Source organism: Leucoraja erinacea, unplaced genomic scaffold (genome assembly GCF_028641065.1).
Source record: "Leucoraja erinacea ecotype New England unplaced genomic scaffold, Leri_hhj_1 Leri_293S, whole genome shotgun sequence".
In the NCBI taxonomy this organism is placed as follows: domain Eukaryota; kingdom Metazoa; phylum Chordata; class Chondrichthyes; order Rajiformes; family Rajidae; genus Leucoraja; species Leucoraja erinaceus.
In genome coordinates this window covers 134,737-158,823 of record NW_026576194.1, presented here as the reverse complement: position 1 = coordinate 158,823, position 24,087 = coordinate 134,737, and the positions used below count along the sequence as shown (strand labels likewise).

The following is a 24,087-nucleotide window of genomic DNA, read 5'->3' as shown; positions in this document are numbered from 1 at the left end:
GAAGCTGGGAACTATAGGTCAATTGACAGGTACATGCATAGGACAGGTTTGGAGGCATATGGACCAAACACAGGCAGGTGGGACTAGTGCAGCTGGGACATGTTGGCAGGTGTGGGCGAGTTGGGCCGAAGCGTCTGTTTCCACACTGTATCACTCTATGATTCTAATTCATCCAGCACTCATAGTTCGCAAGAGGAAATAACTAATCATTTGGTGAGCTGAATCTAATCAAATGCACCCGACATGGGTTAATGAAAATCATTTGTGACAAAACTTGACAGGATGTGATAGGGAGTTGATGAGGGAAACCTGTAAATGTAGCAGGAAGGAACTGTAAATGCTGGTTTAAACCAAAGATAGACACAATACGCTGGAGTGACTCAGATAGCACCTCTGGAGAAAAGGAATTTTCTATTTGTTTTCTCCAGCGATGCTGTCTGACCCACTGCGTTACTCCAGCTGTTTATGTCTATCTCCTGGAAATGTGGTGTGTATTTTGATCTCCAAAAGTCATTTACCACATATGAGGCTGCTGCAAAAAAAAGTAAGCCCAAGATATTGGAGGACGTGTGCTAACATGGACTGAAAGGAGGCAGTCATATAGGGAAAAAAAATAGAATAAATGCATGAAAACTGTTGATGGAATATATCTGAAAAACAAAATGCTGGGAGCACTCGGGTCAGGCTGCAACTGTAGCCAGAGAAACAGAATTCATGTTTCAAGTCAAAGACCCTTCATTATAACTGGGGAGGTGACAAAAGAAACTTGTAAAGCTACACAGGTGGGTGGATGGCTCTGATAGTGTAAAACCAGGTGACCATGGCGATAAGCTGCAAGTAAAGTTATCTGATCAAGGAGTGAATAGGAGCGGTTAGGTGAGAAGAAAAATAAACAAAAGGTCGTAGCAGTTGTAAAATGCAGAGCAAGAAGACATTCACGGAAGGAACACAAACGCAGGATTAAACTGAAGATAGACAATGGGACAGGCTGCATCTCTGGAGAGAAGGAATAGGTGATGTTTCAGGTGGAGACACTTTTCAGACAAGACATGTCTGGCAGGTCAACGTGCACATGCCCTCCACTATTGGATATTTTAAAATACAATCCAACCCTATTATCACAAATGGACAACTGATACTAACAGAGGAATCAAGTCACCCAAGATTATCGAATTTAGTTCATGCCCAGAGGACTGCCATGAGCCCAAACGGAAGATGAGATGCCATTCCTCAAGATTACTTGAGCCTCATTGCAACAGCGCAGGAAGTCAGACTGTTTGGTCACTCCTACATCCAAGAGTCAAAATGAGATAACAGGAAGCTCAGGAGTGCCCCATGGATCGTACACATGTGCTCTGCAAAGTAGAAACCCAATGCCTGTTTGGTTTCTCCAATGTAGAGACCACATCGTGAACACAGGGAAAGGAGCAGAGGGGGAAAAGGAGACAGTGAGAGAAAGGGAAGAACGCAGTAGAGAGGGAGAGTTGAGTGTTAGAGAAGGGGAGGGAAGAGGGGAAGTTACTTTCCACACTTTCCACTTCACCTCAATCTCTTTGATCATCTCCAAGGAAGGAGAAATGCTACGTTTTGGCCTTTTACAGTTAAATACAAACTATTTGGGAAAACTTACATCAATTATACTTTTCACACTGCTTTCCATTGCTCGCATGCTGGAGTCCATGTCCTTGTTTACCACACGTGCAGCCTGCAGCTCCAGCCGTGTCTGGCTGAGCTGCTCCTCCAGCAGCGCCAGTGCAGTCAGTAGCTGCTTCTGTTCATCCGTCAACCTAATAATAATAATAATAATAATAAATATAATTTTATTAGCCAAGTATGTATACATACAAGGAACTTGCCTTGGTGCTTTGCTTGCAAGGATAAAAACATGATATACAGTAGAAAATTAAAAATAAAACATTATAATTTAAACACGTGGAAATAAAATACCAGAGTAAAAAGAGCCTGCAGACTTTTGGCTGTTGAGTAGAGCTACTGCTCGTGGAAAAATACTGTTTTTATGTCTGGCTGTGGCCCAGACAAAACCTGTCCTATACAGGACAAAGCAAGCCATCAGAGTGCAGGAGCAGAGGTGGCACGGTGGTGCAGCAGTAGAGCTACGGCCTTACAGCGCGAGAGACCTGGGTTCAATACTGACTGCCGGTGTAAGGGTGATCGTTGGTCTGCACGGACTCGGTGGGCCGAAGGGCTTGTTTCCACGCTGTACCTCTAAACTAAAAACGACGTTGACCTGTTTCACGCAGCAACCGACGAAGCCCCCCCCCCCCCACCAAGGGTCTTCTGCTGCTCCACTCCTGGCTGGAAACACTCTGTACCTTTCCACAGCAGATTCCATTTCCTTCACCTTCTGCAACAACATCTAGGAATAGAAATTAAAAAAAAGTTTATTTTCAAGTTCGGAGGCTTTTTAATTCTACTCGCAGCTACTTTTTTCACAACATAAGTCAAATTTACAAATATGTAAAGCAGAAGTCACTTTTCCATAATTCATATTTCCTAATGACATAGGCCATTTCAGCCCATCAAATCAATGCCAGCTCTCAGAGAATCCCAGTCCTTCACGAATTTTCCTTGAAATCTCACAAATTCCCATCAATTGCCCGCAGAATCCACCATTCAATATAAAGCAAACTTCACTGAACTGTAGCAGCTTAACACCCAGAGGATGGGAAATGCAGGGAATTCTCTGCCCAAGTGGTTACGGAGACCAGTCCTTGAGACCAGCACAACACCGAGGTGACTGGCCTTGATATTATGGAATTGAGAGTATGACGTTATATGGTGCCGCGATAAATGGTCTGACTGAGAGGTAGAGCAGCTGGGGGGCAGCACGGTGGTGCAGCGGTAGAGTTGCTGCCTCACAGCACCAGAGGCCCAGGTTCGATTCCAACTACGGGTGCTGTCTGTACAGAGTTTGTACGTTCTCCCCGTGACCTGCGTGGATTTTCTCCAGGTGCTCCGGCTTCCACCCACACTCCAAAGACGTACAGGTTTGTAGGCTAAACAGCTTAGTAACATTGTAAATTGTCCCTAGTGTGTGCACGATGGTGGTAGTGTGTGTGGATTGCTGGTTGGTGCAGACTTTCCACGCTGTATCTCTAAAACAAATTTAAAAAAAGACTAAACGCAGCCATTTCAAGCAGAGTGTGAAGGAAAGCTTGCCATGCTAGGACCAGAGGCCTTAACCTCAGAATAAAAGGACGTTCCTTTAGGAGGAGGAATTTCTTTAATCAGAATGTGGTGAAACTGTGGAATTCACTGCCACAATAGGCTGTGGATCTTTTTAAGGAAGAGGTAGATAGATTATTGATTAGTATGGGTGTCAGAGGTTATGGAGAAAAGGCAGGGGAATGGGGTTAAGAGGGTGAGATAGATCAGCCATGATTGAATGGCGGAGTAGACTTGATGAGCCGAAAGGCCTAATTCAGCTCCTATCACTTATGAACCATGACACCCTGTGCCCTCTCTACCCCTTCTCCCACACCAGCATCAGCTCTCTCTCCCCGCACCCACCTTGGTATTGCAACCAACTGCCCGCAGTGCTGGCTCCGTCCGCTCCTCATGCTTCTGCTGGATGGCGGCGATGTCAGCCTGGAAGCAAAGACAAGCAGCGTTACAGTCTCACCAGGGGCATGCACCCACTCAATGTCTGTCCAACACAAAGCGAGAGCCTTTGTAGACAGAGAAAACCAAATGTGTGCAGATTCGTAGGTTAATTGGCCGTTGTAAATTGCCTCTTCCATGTCGGCAAGTGGAGAATCTGGGGGGCGAGGGGATTGAAGACAATTTGGAAAGAATAAAGCTCAGTTCAGTTTAGTTTATTGTCACCTGTACAGTGAAAAGCATTTGTGGCATGCTATCCAGTCAGCAGAAAGGCAATACATGATTACAATCGGGGCATTTACAGTGTATAGATACATGATAAGAGAATAACGTTCAGTGCAAGGTAAAGATAGTAAAATCCGATTAAAGATAGTCCGAGGGTCACCAATGAGGTAGATCATTGTTCAGGACTGCTCTCTAGTTGTGGTAAACTTATTCAGTTGCCAGATAATAAATGGATTAGATTAGTGCCAATGGGTGATCGATGGTCAGCGTGGACTCAGTGGGTCAAAGGGCCTGTTTCCATGCCATCTCTCTCAATGACCACCAGGCAGGTTAAGCAACAGGTTAACTAACAGCTGGATTTCCTCGTGTCAATCAAGGCTCTGCTCACCCCCCTACGGACAGACTCTACACATCACTGCCAGGCAGGGGTGGAGGAAGAGGCCAAGCTGCCAGCATTTGACACTCACCTGCACCCTCTCCAGCGACTCGAAGGGCAGCATGTTCCGAAGCTCATCCAGTCTCTGCAGGGTTACCTTGCCCAGCAGCTTGATGATGTGGGCTGGTGTCAGTGGGGGAGGGAGGCGTATGGTTTCAGACGGCCCACCGCCCCAGTCCAGCCAAGCCCGGAGGTCAGCGGTCAGCAGCTCCAGCTCCTTCTCCATTCTCTGCACACGCACCTGCAGGCCAGCCTAGGAACAGAGCAAGACAGTCAGCTTGGGCAGTATGGTGGCGCAGTGGTAGCAGGGTGGAAATGTCAAAGACCAGAGGGTATAGCTTTACGATGAGAGGGATCAAGTATAAAGGTGATAGATTTTTATACCAGGTGGATGCCTGGAACAGGCTCTGCCAGGATAGGCGGTGGAGGCAGATACGATAGAGGCATTTTGATAGTCGTATGGATATGCACGGAATGGCGGGATATGGATTGTGTGCAGGCAAGCAAGATTAGTCATCTTTGCATCATGTTCCACATTGACATTGTGGGCTGAAAGGCTATTCCCCTGATGCTCCTTCCTCCCACCCACATTTCCAGCACTCCTCTGCCTTTCATCTCTGCTCACCCATTCCCCCACTGGCCATGGGAAAGCTTTGATCAACATTTCTCCAGTGACAGCCCAGTACTCGGGTTCAAGTCGTTCCAGCAACAACACTTACGGGCGTCAGGATGGTCAAATTCCACCGTGGGCGTGTAGTGTGAGTGTGCGTGTGAGTGTGTGAGTGTGTGTGTGTGTGTGTGTGTGTGTGTGTGCGTGTGAGTGCGAGTGTGAGCGTGTGTGTGCGACACCACTCAGGTGTGAAATTAAACGCTGCCTTGTCCCTGGGTGGCAGCTCTGGCCAACACCTCCCAACCACAGCCACAAAGCTGCAAGTCTCACTGCTCTTTCTGCTTGGGGATTGTGTGGAGTTTAGTTTAGTTTAGTTTAGAGATACAGCAAGGAAACAGGCCCTTTGGCCCACCAGGTCCACACCGACCAGCGATCCCCATGCACTAACACTGTCCCAGACACACTAGGGACAATTCATACGAAGCCAATTAACCAACAAACCTGTATGTCTTTGGAATGTGGGAATGAAGGCAGTAGCTCTACCACTACGTACAAACTTTGTACAGTGCTGCAAGCGCTGTAAGGCATGCTCTACCACTATGCCACTGTGCCGTCCTTGATTCCACATTTACTGACCGGAGCAGACATATATACCATGTGCGGTAACCGTCAAATGACAAAGATTACCCCGAGAATGCTTTGGATCTAAATAAGTATGAGTTGGCCCATGGATATTTCTCACGAGGGAGGTGAGCTGCCCAGCACGGCTAGTGTCGAAAAACCAGCTAGCAAGCTGTCAGAATGCATAGGAAGGAACTACAGATGCTGGTTTAAACCGAAGATAGACACAAAAACTGGAGTAACTCAGCGAGTCATGTACCATCTCCAGAGAGAAAGAATAGGTGACGTTTTGGGTTGAGACTTTCCAGAAATGTCACCTATTCCCTTTTCTCCAGTGAATCGGCCTGACCTGCTGAGTTACTCCAGCATTTAATGCCTAGCAAGTCTGTGCAGTTGTGTACAGTGGTCGGTTCAGTGGTGTTGGGAACCTGGACGATTGCAGTATGGGTCCTTGCTGCTGATCTGGAAGCAGAGGGCTCAGGTCTGCAGAATCATACAACACGGAGACAGGCCCTTCAGCCCAACATTGAAGCCGACCAAGTTACCTCGCAGTGCCAGAGATCCGGGTTTGACCCAGACCTTGGGTGCTCTCTTGTGTACATTCTCCCTATGACCGTGGGAGTTTCCTCTGGTTGCTCCGGTTGCCTCCCACATCCGAGGGGCGACACGGTGACTCTTGCTGTCTTCCAGCGCCAGAGACCTGGGTTCGATCCTGTCATTTGTCATTTGACGGATGCTGTCTCTACAGAGCTGGTACCTTCTCCCTGTGATCTGCATGGGTTTACTCCAAGATCTTTGGTTTCCTGCCACACTCCAAAGACGTACAGGTTTGTTGGTTAATTGGCTTGGTCTAAATGTAACATTGTCCCTGGTGTGTGTCGAGTAGTGTTAATGTGAGAGCATCGCTGGTCAGTGCGGACTCGGTGAGCCAAAGGGCCGGCTTCCATGCTCTATCTCTAAACGAAACTGAACCGGCAGATTTGTACCTCATTCAGAAATCAGTTAGGGCAGGCTGTAGTGGGATTGTGAGGGTGAATTCAAGGAGGTGCACAGCCCCTGCTATCATTCTTGGGTACTCTGTCTCTCCCCGGGGCGAAAATCGCGATCAAAACATGGGGGTGGGACACAATTCCTTGGTAGCTACATGCATGTGTGCGTGCACACACCCACACACATACACCCACACACACATGTAAGGCTTCGGGCGTGGGCCATGTGGACGGTAACATTGGGAGCTAACCTGGTTGGTGACCAACTCCGAAATCCAGCAACAGCAGCTTCATCCACCCTGAATCGTGGGTTTTGAATCGGCCCGTTTGCAGGGACTTTCATTGCCCGGCGAGGTTTAAAATCGGCCGGCGGGGGCTTCAACATCGGGAGCCTCGATCGCCTTGATGCATCAGATTGATTTTAAGCCGCGCCGGGCGATGAAAGGCCCCACAAATCAGCCAATTCAGCCCTGAGAAAACGTCTGATACCTGCTTGAATCTTTCAAAAGCTACAATGTGATAAATAACACTTAAACAAATAAAACTGAAGCAAATAAAGGCTGACATAAGAACCGACCTTGGAGGGGGAAAGAGAGAGAGAGATGGGGAAAAAACCCCGAAATAACGCGAGTGACCTGAATGAAGGACTTACCTGCAAGCGAGCCAGGAAACCCGTTCGAACCATTTAAATCTTTCCCATCCACCAATACATCCAATTAGTTCAAATGGTAACTGTACCCGCATCAGACAACTTTAAGAAATTCTCCGTGAATACCTTCAGTAATACTTGAAGGTCAAAACACAATTGGTGACACATCGTGTTAATACGATGTTATTAGAGACAATTAACAAGCGCTTAACAGTGACATCCCCACTGTCTCGCGGAAAGCAGAGATTTTATTAGATTTTTTTTTCACCGAATTTCAAAATCCAAATTACAAAACATCGGGGGGGATTGCCCCCCACCTCTCAAAACATGGGGGCTGCGCCACCCCCGGGATTTCCTCCCATGCTCTCTCCCACCCTTCCCTTTCAGATCTGCGAAGCGCATGCCAGTAGCTGCACTAGTGCTGCGGCCAATTCACATGCCATTCCCACTGCAAGCATCAGCTGCATCAGGAGGACAGGCCTCCAGTGTAAGTGAACGGGCAACTAGACAAAGGCACAGTGAGAAGCCGGGAGGGATGGCTGATTGAAGCCCATGCACAACAAGGAGGGAGGGTCAGCCAAATGTATTCGGTTTTGTGATTGACAAGAGGGATGGTCTATTATAGTGTATTGGCAAAGAGGACAGGCTGTTCTGATCGACAGGATGGCCGATGAAGTCAGACTTGGCCGTGGAAGGATGAAGAACAACTTCTAATCTACTAAAACCCACACATGGAATTTTAAATATGCATTAGAAGCTCCTACTGCTGTGGAAGAGTTTCAGTGAATGCCAAGATCCACTAGATTCTGACACTCTGAAAAGACAATTGGACAGAAATATTGACAAAGGGTTTAGAGGACTGTGGGTCAAATGAGCCCAGTTTGCCAACTTTCTTGGCAAGGCCATAAGTGATGGGAGCAGAATTATGCCATTCGGCCCATCTACTCCGCCATTCAATCATGGCTGATCTATCCCTCCTAACCCCATCCTCCTGCCTTCTCCCCATAACCCCAGACACCCGGACTGCTCACGGGCAGCCATGACCTGTGGAGACGGAGGGCTCCAGGAGGAAGAGCAAGAGTGCACGAGGATGGGACGGTCAGGGGCTCACCTGAGGGCTTTCCAGTGAGCCCAGCTTCTCGGGACGAGACCAGATACCTCTGGATGCCATCAAGAGGCCAACACCTGCAGAGGCAGAAAGGTTGCACTGAAGCAAGCAACATTCAAGGTATGCAGTCGCCTCAGTCCGCTCACTGCACTCAGTCTGCCTGGACCTACATGATCTCCCGGTTGCCAAACACTTTAATTCCCCTTCCCATTCCCACACTTAACCTTTCTGTCCCCAGAGTGAGGCCAAACACAAACTGGAGAAACAACATCTCATATGTTGCTTGGGCAGCTTAAAACCCAATGGTGTGAATATTCATTTCTATAAGTTAATGTAAACCTTGCATTCCCTCTCTCTCTCCATCCCTTCCCCACCCAAGTTGTACCAGCTTCAAAGTCAACTTGATGAGTCTCATTGTCTCGAGTCTTTCTCACCCAACAAACAGCTAACAACAGCCTGTTTCTTTAATCATTGTTACTTTTTTGCATATCTTTCATTCATTTGTTCTACATCTCTCTACATCACTGTCTATATCTCTTGTTTCCCTTTCCCCCGACTCTCAGTCTGAAGAAGAGTCTCGACCCAAAAGGTGATCTATTTATTTTCTCCAGAGTTGCTGTCTGACCCGCTGAGTTACTCCAGCATTTTGTGTCTATCTTCGGTGTAAATCAGCATCTGCAGTTCCTTCCCACAACATCAACCTTTGCTTTTTACCACAAATCAAATTTTGGTTCCAATGGACCACTCAACTTTTCCCTTTTGACCAACCTGCCATAAACCTCACTGAAAACCATAGTCTTCATGAAACATGCCGCCCTTATCACTTCTTTGTCACAAACTCAAACAATGTAACCATCAGTCAGACAGAGCCTTCCTGCAAGAACTCCATCCTGATGACCTCTCCTTAACTCAACTTTTAGACAATAGACAATATGTGCAGGAGTAGGCAATTCAAGCCAGTACCGCCATTCAATATGATCATGACTGATCATCCACAATTAGTACCCCATTCCTGCCTTCTCACCATATCTACTGACTCCGCTATCTTTAAGAGCTCTGTCTAATTCTCTTGAAAGCATCCAGAGAATTGGCATCCACTAGCAAGAATGTCCTTCATCAAATTTGGAGACCAAAACCGCACACAATACTCCAGGTGTGATCTCACTAGGGCCCCGTACAACTGCAGAATGAACTCTTTGCCCCTATACCCTACTCAAGATTCAAGATTCAATTTATTTGTCATTTGGACCCCTTGAGGTCCAAACGAAATGACGTTTCTGCAGCCATACATTACAAACAAATAGACCCAAGACACAACATAATTTACATAAACATCCATCACATTGCTGTGATGGAAGGCCAAAAAAACTTATCTCTCCACTGCACAGACCCTTCTTCGATTTAAACCAGCAGTTGCAGTTCCTTCCAACACATATCATCCCTTTCATAGTTTACAGCGTTTCATTAACTAGTACTGTCATCCCTCAGTCTCCATTCTCCATAATGAGCTGCTCAGAACAAAATCAGAGTGAAAGCAAGTCATCCTCCAACATCGAACAGCACAAGAACAGGACCTTTGGCCCAATGTCTGTGTCGAACATGATGCCAAGTTAAACTAATCTCTACCTGCATGTGATTCATTTCCCACCATTCCCTGCATATCCATGTGCCTATCTAAAATCTAAAATATTCTTAAACATCAACTATCGTATCTGCTTCCACCATTACCCCGGGAAGCAGGTTCCAGACACCCACCACTTAAAAAACAACTTTGGGGCCATATCTCCTTTAAACGTCGCCACTCTCACCTGCAAGTTATGCCCTCTAGCCTTTGACATTTCCCCCTCGATGGAATCCTTGCATCAAGTGGAGCCACACTCCTCCATTGGATTTTCCAGCCTTTCTTTCCTCTTCCTCCCAAACACTCACTAACTTCATGCCCTCATTCCCTGTTCTACCCATCTTCCCCCCAAATCTTGGCTCAAATTTCCTTCCATACCAAACCATATCAACCCATCCAAACGGCATTAACAATCCCATCGAGGAGATTGGTCCCAGCGTCGAGATGCCACCTGCCCTCAGGACCAGTGCCAGTGCCCAAGGAATATTCAGCCCTCCCTCCTGCACCATCACTCCCCTACTCATCACCCACACTCCCTTCCCACACCTACACTCACTGTACCAGCTACTGGGAGCAATCTGGAGATTAGCATCTTTGCAGGCGTTAGAACAGCGAGATTATCAAATACAAGCACCCTGATGATAGAATGGAAAGACAGAGATGTAACACTGAGGCTTTATAAGGCACTGGGCAGACCACATTTGAAGTATTGTGAGCGGTTTTGGGCTCCACGTCTGAAGAAGGATATGCTGGTGTTGGAGAGAGTCCAGAGGAGGTTTACGAGAATGATCCCAGGAATGAGTGGGTTGCCGTGTGATGAGCATTTGTAGGCAATGGGCCTGTACAATATAACACAACCTCAATTCAGCTGCTTGGACCTCACTCTCTAATTCCAATAAGAACCTTGGGCTCCGGATACTCAGTTTACACTATAAATTGTCCAGCGTTGTTCTGTCAAACAGACTGCTAAATACAGCCCAGGGCCCACCCCAATCCCTCCCTCCACCTTTAATCCTTTACTCTCAACTTGACTGTTTCTCCTCATGCTTTGCCTCAACTGCTCGAACCCTCTGTGAAGATTTTCTCTTCATATTGCCCTGCAGACATCAATGATCGATGAAGAAATGGAGCAGGTCCTTACCCAGTAATGCCAGCAACACCAGCAGCATCCACTTCTTCACGTGAGGGACACACCTGGAGGGGGAACACACACGTCAGCCGGCTGTTGAACCCAACCCCGTCTCAAGCAAGATGGACACAAAAAGCTGCCGTAACTCAGTGGGTCGGGCAGCATCTCTGGAGTCTGATGACGTCACCCATTCCTTCTCTCCAGAGACGCCGCCCGAACCGCTGAGTTTCTCTAGCTTCTTGTGTCTATCTTCAGTTTAAAACAGCATCTCCAGTTCCTTCCCACACACACGTTACAAGCAAATCGAATGCTCCCATCAAACAGACAGAATCAGGTCAATGATTATGGTCAAGAGATGGACAGACCCCTCCATGGACCCACGCTGCTGACAGACCTTCACTCCACACACCCAAAGCTCAGAGCCATGGTGACACTGGTGCAAAGATTAGACAACGTTGGGTACAGTATCATAGGGTGTATCTGGGGTAGAGTGTGGGCAAGCTATCTTGTAGTCCATGGCACAGAGAGTCGAATGGCCTGCACCTATTTTTCTATGTTTTTTCTATGTTTCTAGTGGGTTTATCTGGGATAGTACAAGTGGGTTGGCCTGTGGTGCGTTTACCTGGGGTACAATAAATGGGTTATCATTTTTTAAGTTTAGTTTAAAGGCACAGCACAGAAACAGCCCTTCGGCCCACGGAATCCACACCGACCAACGATTCCTGCCCACTAACACTACCCTACACAGACTAGAGTCACAGAGTGATACAGTTTGGAAACAGGCCCTTCGGCCCAACTTGCCCACACCGACCAACAATGTCCCAGCTACACTAGTCCCACTTGCCTGCGCTTAGTCCATATTCCTCCAAACCCGTCCTATTCATGTACCTATCGAACTGTTTTTTAAAATGATGGGGTAGTCTCAGCCTTAACTACCTCCTCTGGCAACTTGTTCCACACACCCACCACCTTTTGTGTGAAAACGTTACCCTTCGTCCTATTAAATCTTTTCCCCTTCACCTTGTCCTCTGGTCCTCGATTCCCCTACTCTGGGCAAGAAACTGTGCGTCTACCCGATCTATTCCTCTCGTGATTTTGTATACCTTTGTGAGACACGATCTCCCACGCACAAAACCATGCTGACTATCCCCAATCAGCCCTTGCCCATCCAAATGCCTGTATAACCTATCCCTCAGAATACTCTCTAGTAACTTAAAAGCTGCAGATGTTATGTACACCGTCCAAGAGTTCCCAGCATTTTCCATGCAGCCCTTCTTGAAAAGAGGCACAACATTTGCCACCCTCCAGTCTTCCAGTACCCCTCCAGTATTTAACAACGCAAACCCCCTCCTCTGTTTCACTCACCCGTCTCACCTGAAGCTCCCGTGGCCCGAAACATTGAGCTGCCAGTCCTGCCCCCTCCCTTAACCATGGCTACAATGTCCCAGTCGCTCGTACCTATCCATGCCCTAAGCTCATCTGCCTTACCTGTCAGGCCCCTTTCTGTGCAGTTTAAACCAACCCTCCTTCCTCGTTCTCTGCCTTGCATCTGACTATTCTGTCCACTAACCTTCCCCACACCACCCTCCATACCAACCTCTAGCCTCTCACGTATCTCTGTCCTGTACGAGATTCTTCCACCCCCCCACCTAGGGTCAATTTACAATTAAATTGCCAATCAACCTACAAACCTGTACGTCTTTGGAGTGTGGGAGGAAACCGGAGGTACCGGGGAAAACCCACTCAGGTCATGGGGAGAACGTACAAACTCTGAACAGACAGCACCCGTAGTCAGGATGGAATCTGTGTCTCTGCCGCTGTAAGCGTTGTAAGGCATTGGCGGGTACAGTGAGAATGGGCTGTTCTACGGTGAGTTTACCTGCAGTAGTGAGAGTGGGCTGTTCTGTGGTGGGTTTATCGGGGGTTCAGTGTGACTGGGTGTCCTGTGGGAGGGTGTGTTCAGTACAGAGGTAGGGAGGAGATGGAGGAGGCAGCGGTGATGGGTGACTCTGCTTCAGTTGACCAGGTGGAGGAAGGGAGTCTGTGGATCCCCTGATCACATACCTGGACACAGTAAAGACGTCGATCAAGGAGATGGCCGTTGTTAACTGGTACCAGGCTGTGCCCAACCACCAGTACACCAGGGGCAAAGCCTTTTCTGAAAGAGACAGCAACACAACATTAGACAACGTTGGTCCCCGATGCTTCCCATCAGTTGAAACGGAGAGAGCTCAGACTCTCCCACACGGAACCCACTGATACTGTGGAACCACGTCAGGCTGAGAGACCTTCTCCCCTGCAGGGACCACCACAGAAAGTCCCCAGTTCTCCTGCCACCAAGATAGTGGTGGCAGGAGAACCCAGGGGAGCTATAGGGCACCCGAGAAAAAAATAGGTCGCAGAGATATCAACGGGACAACAGCACTGATGGGGGTACTCCAGAGGCCACGACGGGCCGAATGGCCTCCTTAAGTGTCCAGACTAAATAAACGAGAGATTGTCAATGACACTTCCACCGAGCAGCGAGTATCACCTTTCAACACAGAGAGATTGACTGGGTTGTGAATGGACAGCAGCTCCCTCTGTCCCAGTCAATCTTATCCCACAACCAACATGGGCAAAGATAGACACAAAAAGCTGGAGTAAGTCAGCGGGACAGACAGCATCTCTGGAGAAAAGGAATAGGTGACGTTCCGGGTCGAGACCCTTCTTCAGACTGATGTCAGGGAAAAGGGAACCAAGCGATATAGACGGTGATGTAGAGCGATATGGAACAAATGAATGAACAATATGCAAAAAAGTAACGATGATCAAGGAAACAGTCCATTGTTGGTTGGCTGTGGGCTCGGTGGTAACAATTTATACAGACAATGAAACTCACCAGGACGACAGTGAAACTAGTACAACGACTAAGGAGGGGCAGGGACGGAGAGGGAGGGAAGTTAGAGAAATGTATATTTATTAAACCTGGGCGTCTGCTCATCACCACAATGCTGTGAGTGAGCTTGGCCACGGTCCACCATGTTACACTACATTTCCAAAGCATCCGCAGTGCCACACAGCTGGGGAAATCTAAAGGAGATCCTAGTCTTCCACCCTGGAGCGCCAAACGAGTGACCCTGGAGCACCAAACCAGGCCTCCCTCAGGTGTTACAACATGACCTGAGTCGGGATCGAGTAACCGAGCATTGACAGTCAATCGTCTCTTGACTCTATGGTCCTCTCAGCAACTCAGCACTCATCTCAGTGAGTGACCCAGTTAGGCTGAGGGAACACACTAGAGTACCAAGCTGGAAGGTGGCTTCCTCCCGCACTGACTGTGGTCCTAGGCTGCACGAACAACAGAGCACTGGGGACCAGGCCTTGTGCAAACCCTGGGAGTTTAAGGAAGGAGCAGCGGGCTCTACCTCACCACTGGGTCCAGTATCAGCAGGGCACTGGTTGACTGGAGCAGAGTTTTGGGGCCATGGAGCACAGAAGAGGGAAGATTAGTAATGCAGGTACCTGGAGACAGCAGCAAGATCCAGCCCCACAGCTTGGCAAGGGGAGAGAATGATTTAGAGTAGGCCAAACCTGGGGGTGGGAAAGAAGAGCAAGATGTCAACAAAGCAAACTTCTCTCTCAAGGTTTACAATGTTCAAAGGGCCACGTGGCCCAATTTTTCAGATTCAAATTCAAAGATTCACAAACTTTATTGTCATTGTGCAGTGTACAAGTACAGAGACAACAAAATGCAGTTAGCATCTCACCCAGAAGTGGGGACACAGAATAATGGAACAGTAAATATATATATATGTATATACAGTAGCAGTAGTGCAATTTCCGGGGAAGGAGATCAGTCACTGGGGGATGGAGTGACCGAGGGGGGTACTAGTAACATCTCCCATCCACCCTAGTAACACCTCCCACCCACTCATCCACCCACCACAGTAAGTGTCCGCTCAGCTGCCCCACTGCCCAACTTCATTCAATATTAAATCCCTAAAGCCTCTGTTCCAGCCCCAGCCAATGTGTCCTCTCTCCCGATAGTGCAACGTGCCGTGCGTTAGCTGTTCAGGATGAGGGACGTGGGATGTGAGATGGTGAACGTTCCACTTACCCTGCAGCTCATCCTGGGAGGAGTAGCCAGATGTGGATGACAAGTAGGTGTGGGAAGAAGTGGAAGGTGCTGTCAGTATCCCCATCCTGCCGGATGCTCTGTTGAATTTCTCCTCAAAGCTGGACGGCCCTCCGACTGCTGGATGCGAGATACAGGTTACAAGGCAAGTCATCACAGGAAAATATTACAGCGCCTCATATTTTGCTTGGGCACCTTACAACCCACCAATATGATGTTGACCTCTCTAACTTCAAGTAACCCTTGTTTTCCCTCTCTCTCTCCATCCTCCTCCACCATCCTAGCTCTCCGGCCAGTTTAACTGTCCTCCTGATTACATTTTATCTTTGGATGCTTCGTTGTCACCTTCCCCTAGCTAACAATGATCTATTCTACATTTTCATAGATCTTCATCCCCTTTGATCTCTTATTTTCGCACCTTACCCTTCCAAATCTCCCTCTACCCTGACTATGTCTGAAGAAGGAGCTCGACCGAAACGTCACACATTCCATTTCTCCAGAAATGTGTTTGACGTCACTGGGCCTGTACTCGCTGGAGTTTAGAAGAATGAAGGGGGACCTCATTGAAACTTACCGAAAAGTGAAAGGTTTGGATAGAGTGGATGTGGAGAGGATGTTTCCACTTGTGAAAGAGTCGAGGTCTAGAGTTCATAGCCTCAAAATTAAACAACGCTCCTTTAGGAAGGAGATAAGGAGGTATGTGTTTAGTCAGAGGGTGATGAATCTGTGGCATTCTTTGCCACAGAAGGCATTGGAGGCCAAGTCAGTGGATATTTTTAATAATAATAATAATAATAACTTTATTTGTTAAGCACCTTTAAAAAACAACCAAAGCTGACCAAAGTGCTGTACAGAAAAAAGAAAACAAGCAAGACATCATATAATAATAATTTATTTTATTCATAAAACAGGCAGAACAACAGAACATACAGCTAACACGAGGCACATAAATTACATACGAAAATCCAAACAATAAATTAAAATACATAAAACACGAGTACGAACAACGCAGCAAAACCAAGCAAATAAAGTAAATAAACAATTCAACACCTTACTGGTCTACAAAGGCCACGGAGAATAGATATGTCTTCAGGAGTGATTTAAAAACAGCTAGAGAAGGGGCCTGTTTAACATGCAGAGGCAATTCATTCCACAATCTCGGAGCCGACACAGCAAAGGCACGGTCCCCTCTGAGCTTCCGCTTAGTCTTTGGCTCAATCAGGAGCAGCTGATCATCTGGCCTGAGAGAGCGGGAGGGTGTATAAGGGTGAAGAAGCTCAGATAGGTAGGACGGGGCAAGACCACTCAGGGATTTAAAAGTAAATAAAATAATTTTAAAACAAATCCTATACTGAACAGGCAGCCAGTGGAGAGAGGCCAAAAGGTGTGAAACATGATCATGCTTTCGTGTGCCAGTCAAGAGACGAACAGCTGCATTCTGTACCATCTGGAGACGGGCGATGGAGGACCGACTAACCCCCAGATACAGTGCATTGCAGTAATCCAGCCGGGTGGTAACAAAGGCGTGGATTACTGTCTCAAAGTGCTGCCTCGACAAAATCGGCTTTATTTTTGCCAGCTGCCTCAGATGGAAAAAAACAGATTTAACAACAGCCCTTACCTGACAGTCAAATCTAAACTCAGGGTCCACTTTAATCCCCAGGTTCGTGATGTTAGGTTTGATATATGCAGACAAAGAGCCTAGATCAACAGGGGGGGCCCCAGAGGTGCCACCAAAGATCATTACCTCCGTCTTGTCATCATTAAATTTTAAAAAGTTCAGTGACATCCAGGCCTTTATGTCACTAAGACACTCAAGCAAGAGCCCGACAGAGTGTACACCCCCCTTTCCAAGAGGCACATAAAGCTGACTGTCGTCAGCATAAAAGTGGAATGAAATCCCGTGCTTCCTAAGGATGGAACCGAGTGGGAGCAAATAGAGTGAAAAGAGGAGAGGGCCAAGAACTGAGCCCTGTGGCACCCCACAGGAGAGAGGAGGATACAGAGTCCCCAAGGCTGACACAAAAAGTTTGATCAGCCAAGTACGACCTGAACCACTCCAGTGCTATGCCCCTGACACCCACCCACCGCTCCAAACGGGAGATCAAAATTTCATGATCCACTGTATCATAGGCAGCTGACAAATCTAAAAGCACGAGGACAACACAGTCACCATGATCAGTAGCCAAAAAAATATCATTAAAAACCCTCAAAAGGGCCGATTCTGTGCTGTGCCGGGACTTAAAACCGGACTGGAAAATTTCCAAAACGTCATGTTCCTCCAAAAAGGCCATCAATTGCCTGCACGATCCTCTCTAGGACTTTTGATAGAAAAGGCAGTTTGGAGATAGGCCTGAAATTCCCAAGAACTGCAGGGTCAAGAGCAGGTTTCTTAATCAGGGGTTGTACTACTGCATGTTTAAAAAGCGCAGGAACAACACCTGAGGACAAACTGCTATTAACGACAGCGATAACAGATGGTCCTACAGTGGGCAACACCTCCTTAAACAGCCGAGGAGGAACAGCATCATTCGGAGAACCTGAGGGCTTTGAACGACCAACAATCTCATGCAAAAAGGAAAGAGACACAGGCTTAAACTGATCAAATACAGCCGTGCATGGAACAGATACCGAGGGGTCATAAACAGATGGTGGGATTAGAGCTCTAATCATAGTGACCTTATCAATAAAAAAGCGGAGGAAGTTCTCCAGGGGACGCAGGGGACGCCTCCACAGAGACAGCCTGCGGGGCATTAAGAACTGTGTTAATGGTGTTAAACAAAACACGAGGGCTGCGGCAGTCAGAGAGGATAATACCTGAGAAATGTTTCCTCTTAGCAGCTTTCACAACTTCCTGATAGTGACACCAACTCTCCCTCAACATTTGAAAAGACACCAGCAGTTTGTCTTTCTTCCACTTCCGTTCAGCTCTACGACGCTCGCGCCTGACAGCACGAGTCGTGCCATTCATCCAGGGCTCAAATTTAGTTTTAGGCTGCCTGAACTTCAATGGAGCCACAGTGTCCAAAACAGTCTGGCAGGTGGAGTGAAACCATGAGCTAAGCTCCTCTGTATCACACACAGACTCAGGAACGATGGAGTTCAGAGCGAAAGCAGCCGAGAACTGAACAGCAGTGGAGGGGCTAATAACACGACAGTGCCGAGCAGGAGTGCGAGGTCGAACTGCACTAGGTGCAATAATAACCTCAAATAACACAGGCATATGGTCGGAAAACACGGCATCACAAATCACTAGATTAGAAACGGGCAAACCGTATGACAGGACAAGATCAAGCGTGTGACCGTGCTCTTGTGTGTGTACGGACACAGATTGGACAAGACTAAATGAATCAATGAGGTTCAAAAACTCCTTTGCCATAGGCTTTTCAGGACAACACACGTGAACATTAAAATCCCCTACAATAAGTACACGGTCATATCTAGGCATGATTTCAGCCAGGAAAACAGAAAAGTCATTTAAAAAGTCCTTATTGTACTTTGGGGGCCGATAGACCAGAGCACACAACACCGTGTTAGAGCCAACCAGCTCAAACAAACTTAATTCAAAACTGGCTAAAGAGGATGAAAGCAACAGCTGTTTACATTTAAAATGACTCCTAAAGACAGTAGCTAGTCCTCCACCTCTGCCCGACGTCCGCGGGGAGTTAAGATAGCAGCAATCAAGAGGTAACATCTCAGCGAAAGCTCTGGACTCACCAACACCCAGCCATGTCTCAGTCACAAAGAGGAGATCTAACCCTCTGGACTCAAAGAAATCTTTCAAAATAAAAGTCTTGTTCACCAGCGACCTAGCGTTCACCAGGGCAATCTTGACAGGAACAGGCTGGTCCACGGCGTCCGATGTCAGGGGAGCCCGGCACAAGGGCCGCAAGTTGAGGAGATTTAAACCACGCCTGCGGGGTCGAGGAGAGGAGGGGCCACAAGGGAGGAGCAGTTCTTCCGGGCCAACGGCAGGCAGCAGGCAGCAGCCATCAGGGTCCAACGAGCGTCGAGGAATAACAAGTGTACGAACGGGACCAACCCCAGTCCAGGAAGACTAGGTAAACACGCCAGACAAGCCTTCAGCCTCGCAAACCGGCCGCCGCGTTTACCCCGGCGACGTTTACGCTTACGCCGAGGAAGTGGAGCCAGGGCGAGGCAAAGGCGAGTCGGGGCCCTTGCCAGAAGAGGGGGTAATGTACCGCGACCACCACCAGCCAAGTCCACTGAACAAAGATCCAGCAGAGTTTGGCGATCATAGACCAACAGAGAGTCGACATCCAGGGTAAGAAGGGAAACAATAACAAACAGCACACACAACACCGGGAGCAACTGACGGCAGGCCACATACACCGGCGCCATCTTAATGCTGAGATAGATAGAATCTTGATTAGTGCGGTTGTCAGGGGAGGAGGCAGGAGAATGGGGTTTGGAGGGAAAGATAGAATAGCCATGTTTGAATGGCGGAGTAGACTTGATGGGACGTATTCTGCATAGACTAATTCTGGTCCGATCACTTATGACCTTATGCTGCCTGTCCCGCTGAGTTACTCGAGTCTTTTGTGTCCATCTTTAGTGTAAACCAGCATCTGCAGTTTCTTTTTATAAAGTAAGGTATAATCCCTGGCCTCTCAGTAACTGCAGCTCGGTGTCGGTCACCACCCACCACCAGGGGGCATCAGACCCCGACCCAGTGCTCCCCACAGTAACTGAACCGTGTGTTACCACACACAGCAGGATGGGCAAAGTCTCACTGCAGCTGTGCGATGATCGTTGGTCCTTTAAAACAAGGAGAAGCCCTTAACCAGTCTGTTGGGGGGAAGGGTTAAGGCTTTAAGAACACTTCTGTCAAAAGGTCATGAGTGATAGGAGAAGAATCAGGCCATTCATCCCATCAAGTCTACCCCGACATTCCATCATGACTGAACTATCTCTCCCTCCTAACCCTATTCTCCTGTGTTCTCCCCATAACCTCTGTATTAATCAAGAATCTATCTATCTCTGCTTTAAAATTATCCACTGACTTGGTCTCCACAGCCTTCAGTGGCAATGAATTCCACTGATTCACCAGCCTCTGACTAAAGAAATGTGCTGGTGCCCTGCTTCCACCCCCGCGCTGCCCTCCCCGGACACGTACCGACGGGCTCCTGCCAGCCGCTGCTGCTGCCGAGGTGCTGAGAGTGCTGAGAGCGCGTGGAGGCGTTGCTGACATTGCTGAAGTTGCTGACATTGCTGATGTAGCTACTCAGACTGTTGACTGAACTGTTGGACGGTGAACGTTTGACACCAGGCACAGGTCCCGGCCCCTTGCTGTTTGACCTTTTCTTGTGCAACCTGAAACGATAAAGGGCAACGATTTAGGGTGGAGACAGACCAGGACTGTGAAAGAGAAGCAGCAACTTCTGTGAAATTGGCACAGCAATCCAAAACACACTCTGGGTAATGGGTATAAGCACAGAAAATAGATGCAGGAGTAGGTCATTCGGCCCATCGAGCCAGCCTCACTTAATATCATCATGGCTGATCATCCACAATCAGTACCCCCGTTCCTGCTTTCACCCCATATCCCTAGCCCTAAGAGCTCCATCTAACTCTCTTTTGAATGCATCCAGTGAATCGGCCTCCACTGCATTCTGTGGTAGAGAATTCCACAAATCCACAACTCTTGTGACATCAATGACATCTCACATTAGTGAGTTGTGACATTATTGCTATTCAGGGAGTGCAGTGTAGGTTCCCCAGTTTAATTCCAGGGATGGTGGGACTGACAATATGATGAAAGAATGGGTCGACTGGACTTGTATTCGCTGGTATATAGAAGGATGAGCGGATATATATTGAAACATAAATGTTTTAGAGGACAGTTACAAAATAAAATGGCCTACTCCTGCACCGATTTTCTATGTTTCAGACTGAGATTTGCAAGAAAGGTCTCAACCTGAAACATCACCCATTGCTTCTATCAGAGATGCTGCTTGTCCCGGTGAGTTCCTCCAGCATTTTGTGTCTACCTGCGGTGTAAACCAGCTTCCGCAGTTACTCCCTACACTTTAGACTAGCTGGGTCAGGGTAGAGGTTACCAGCACTGTGGTTGAGCAGTGCTCAGGTTTCCAGATGCCAGGATGTAAGAAGATATAAACATCGATTACACAGGAGGCCATTCAGCCCATCTGTGCCAGTCAAGCAAAAACAACCCTGTCCGACCGCCTGCCACCCTGCAGGTCACACACCGCAATACACGGCCAAGCATGTTGAAGTTTCACAGCAGCATCCCCTCTGTCCATTGTGACCACATCACTAAATATTTATTCATCGTACACATAGCCACTCACAGACAACCTTTTGGGTCGGCACGGTGGCGCAGCGATAGCGTTGCTGCCTCACAGCACCAGAGACCTGGGTTCAATCCTGACTACGGGTGCTGTCTCTATGGAGTTTGTACCTTCTCCCTGTGACTGCATGGGTTTTCTCCGGGTGCTCCAGTTTCCTCACACACTCCAAAGATGTACAGGTTTGTAGGATAATTGGCTACTGATAATTATAAATTGTCCCTAGTGTGTGTAGGATGACTGGTTGGTGCGGACTTGGTGGGTTGAAGGGCTTGTTTCCGCGCTGTATCTCTGAAGTTTAAAGGTCCCCTCAATGGCCCTTTTCGTTTCTTGATCATTCTCTTGCTATTCGCGTACATAAAATATATTTTGATTTTATTTGCCAAATATTTTCAAACCCTCCTTGCTTTTTGTAATTGTCACCATTAATTTCTCTCCTACACTTTCTAAACTCTGCTGGCTTTTCTGCCCCATTAATCCCTCACACCTGTCATAAGCAAAACACTGCTGTTGTGTGTGATTGGCCCTGTTCCAGTTTAGTGCCCAGTGAAGCACTACACATAACATGTCACAGGAAACTACATGAGGAACATGATTTAGGATTATCCGACCTGCTTCCAAGCGAGATTACAGCACTGAACAGCTTCAGCTTTTGCATTCAGCTGCACTTACCCACCATTAACATAATGCTGCACCATGAACTGCCGAGAGCAGGCATCTTAAAGCTGACAACAGCTGCCTGGGCCCCAATAACAAACAGAAGTTGTGACATCCTTGATTATGGTGGTGGCCTTGCCGAGACAACGCTACACCCCACGCTGGCTTGGCAAGGCCACCAGCACATTCAAGCTCCTGTCGCACCAGGTCTCCAATGGACAGAGCTGTTCTGGACTACTATCTACCTCATTTGAGACCATTGGACTATCTTTGATCAGATTTTACTGGCTTTATCTGACAGTAGACGCTATTCACCTTATCATGTACACTGTGAATGGCTCGATTGTATTCATGTATATTCTTTCCGCAGACTGGTTAGCACGCAACAAAGGTTTTTTACTGTACCTTGGTACACGTGACCAACAAACTAAACTAAAAGATGGCAGCAGAAATCTCACAGGTAGGTGTATGAAGGAACTGCAGATACAGGTTCATACTGGATAAACACAAAAAGCAGCAGTAACTCAGTGGGGCAGGCAGCATCTCTGGAGAGAATGAACAGGTGATGTTTCGGGTCGAGACACGACTTCAGACCGAGAGTCAGGGGAAAGTGAAATGAGAAATAGAGACGGTGATGTAGTGAAATATGGAACAAATGAATGAAAGTTTTGCAAAAACGTAACCATGATAAAGGAAACAGGCCATTGTTTGCCGTTTGCTAAGTGAGAATGAGAAGCTGGTGCGACTTGGGTAGGGGAGGGATGGAGAGAATCGCTTGTCAGAGCTGGGAAGGGGCGGGGAGGGGGAAGAAGGTTGTTTTACACTGGGAAGGAATTTCATGACTCTCTCTCCCACTTCCCCACCTCATGGAACTACAGATGCTGGTTTATAAAAAAAAATCACAAAGTGCTGGAGTAACTTAGCGGGTCAGGCAGCCCCTGTTCACGTTCCCTCCAACATCCCTCATGAGCCCATCAACCGAATGGCTTCATCAACAACTTATTGGCACGAACAAGACATGAGAGAGTTAGAGAGCCGTACCTCACAGGAGTCTCCTTGTAAGAGGGAGCGCCGGATTTGGCGGAGCCACTGCTACTGCTGGAGGTGTCATCGTCGTGCTGGTAATAGCCGTTGTTGGCCAGACGGGGACTGCGGCGGGACATCCTCACCGTAGCACCACAACCCCGAGCCTCAGCCCGAGCACGGCACTGCGAGTCTTCCGCACAAACTGTGAGCAAAGAGAAAGACAGTGTGAGGGGCAGCCCTGCACTGGGCACTGGCACCCTGCCCGCTGGCCCTGAGAGGGGGGGGGGGGGTACACATTGCTGTCATCTTACACACCCTCCCTGGTATTGGGAATAGTGTGCTGACATATATAGTAAATTGATTGGCAGACAGGAAACAAAGAGTCGGGATTAACGAGTCCCTTTCAGAATGGCAGGCAGTGACTAGTTAGGTACCGGAAGGCTCGGTGCTAGGACCACAACTATTTACAATATATATTAATAATTTTGATGAAGGGATTATACAAGTAACATTAGCAAATTTACAGAAGCCACAAAGCTGGGGGCAGTGTGAACTATGAGGAAGATGCTATGAGAATGCAGGGTGACTTGGACAGGTTGGGTCAGTGGGTGTATGCAGTTTAATATGGATAAATGCGATGTTATCCACTTTGGTAGAAAAACAGGAAGGCAGATTATTATCTAAATGGTGTCAAGTTGGGAAAAGGGGAAGTACAACAGGATCTGGGGGTCACGACCATACAGGCGTCATGTGTCGAGGTCTGGAGCCATGGGAGGGAGAGGCTGAGGCTGCGGCCTAGTCCTTGCCCCAGGTCCTGCTCCTCTCCCACCCCACGGGCCCGGAGCAGCGGCCCCCGGACCCACACCAACTCGAACCCCAGCCCAGGGCCCAGAGCTGCACTCAGGGCCCAGTCCATGTCTGTGTCCGCTCCCCAGCGCCCAAATCCCGG

The 24,087-nt window shown here is 48.0% G+C and overlaps 1 protein-coding gene across 2 annotated transcripts; it reads right to left on the bottom strand.

Moving 5' to 3' along the window:
• Positions 1–7: 7 nt before the first annotated feature.
• Positions 8–23,404, bottom strand: LOC129693430 (SUN domain-containing protein 2-like). 2 transcript variants are annotated; one of them, XM_055630258.1, is made up of 11 exons: positions 23,154–23,403; positions 20,264–20,460; positions 15,109–15,246; positions 14,514–14,582; positions 13,074–13,167; positions 11,022–11,074; positions 8,263–8,336; positions 4,314–4,535; positions 3,532–3,609; positions 2,334–2,377; positions 8–1,787 (listed from the first exon to the last, which is right to left on the bottom strand). In XM_055630258.1, exons 1-11 carry the CDS (start codon positions 23,273–23,275, stop codon positions 1,613–1,615), a joined length of 1,266 nt encoding a protein of 421 aa, XP_055486233.1. In that variant the 5' UTR covers positions 23,276–23,403; the 3' UTR covers positions 8–1,612. The 2 variants fall into 2 exon arrangements, with proteins under 2 accessions (XP_055486233.1, XP_055486232.1); XM_055630257.1 differs by lacking the exon at positions 8–1,787 and having other exon boundaries at positions 1,795–2,377; positions 23,154–23,404.
• Between the last annotated feature and the right edge of the window lie 683 nt (positions 23,405–24,087).